This window comes from Penaeus monodon, chromosome 32 (genome assembly GCF_015228065.2).
Source record: "Penaeus monodon isolate SGIC_2016 chromosome 32, NSTDA_Pmon_1, whole genome shotgun sequence".
NCBI classification, from domain to species: Eukaryota; Metazoa; Arthropoda; class Malacostraca; order Decapoda; family Penaeidae; genus Penaeus; species Penaeus monodon.
The window spans coordinates 25837785-25838664 of record NC_051417.1 but is presented as its reverse complement, the minus strand read 5'-3'; the positions used below and the strand labels follow the sequence as shown (position 1 = coordinate 25838664).

At 41.6% G+C, this 880-nt stretch overlaps 1 protein-coding gene across 1 annotated transcript in view; it reads left to right on the top strand.

The window, feature by feature from the left end:
* Window positions 1–740: 740 nt before the first annotated feature.
* LOC119593312 (exoglucanase A-like) overlaps window positions 741–880 on the top strand; it is a gene marked incomplete at its 5' end in the record, with an annotated part of 3561 nt that continues 3421 nt past the window's right edge. Inside the window, 1 exon segment of the mRNA XM_037942240.1 lies at window positions 741–843. Within this exon segment, the coding sequence (XP_037798168.1) occupies window positions 741–843 (103 nt within the window).

Genomic DNA, 880 nt, shown 5'->3' with positions numbered 1-880 from the left:
ATCTCAATTGTCGCAAGGGAACCTTTGTGACACAGTAGATTACAGGCTATTTGTATATTAATTCAAACACATGAGTGTATTAATCTGCACAGTATACGTCCCAGTGAATATTTTGACACCTTTGAAAACATCGGAGAGAGATAAGATAAATTTCCAAGGACATAAGAGGAAGGACAGTCTCTCGCCATTTAAAGAGAAGGGTGTCACTCTCACACAAGTACCCAAGAGTCCGTTGGACGTCGGTTGGGCCGTCTCCTCATGCCACTGCAATATGGCAACGTATAATGGCATCTCCGGCGGCATGGAGTAAATTACCCAGACTCAGGGTGGAAGAAAATTCACAGACGTGCGTCGATCACTACTACGCTTGTATACGAGATGCTGACACGCTGACGAGCGACTGCCTACACACAGCTGACTCACAGGCTATCTTCAACGTAAGAATAATTGCTGAAACTTACGTGAAAGAGTTGACATAGAAGAGGTGTTTTCATCCTCCATGCACTTACCTCCCTCTAGTCTTGCACTAAAACATGCCAAAAAAAAGAGATAAAACGATGAAAATAGATAAATTGTTCAATAAATTTTCCTCTTGTGCATGTCAGCTTAAGCCATAGAAAAAAATATAAGTTTAACAAATAACAGGACTTAGTTTAGATATACCGCTGAACAAGAACAATGATTTCGAATTGTTTAAAGATTAAATAGAAATGTTATTGTCATTATATTCCTCATTCAAGGGACTATCGCCATGCGTAGATTACGAGGTCGAGGTGAGGTCGGTGTCGCCAAGCGGTCAGCTCGGGTCAGCCATATTTGACACCGCGACCACCAAGGACGTTCGTAAGTTCGTTTCGTTTTTATTCTGTGTGAAAGGAGA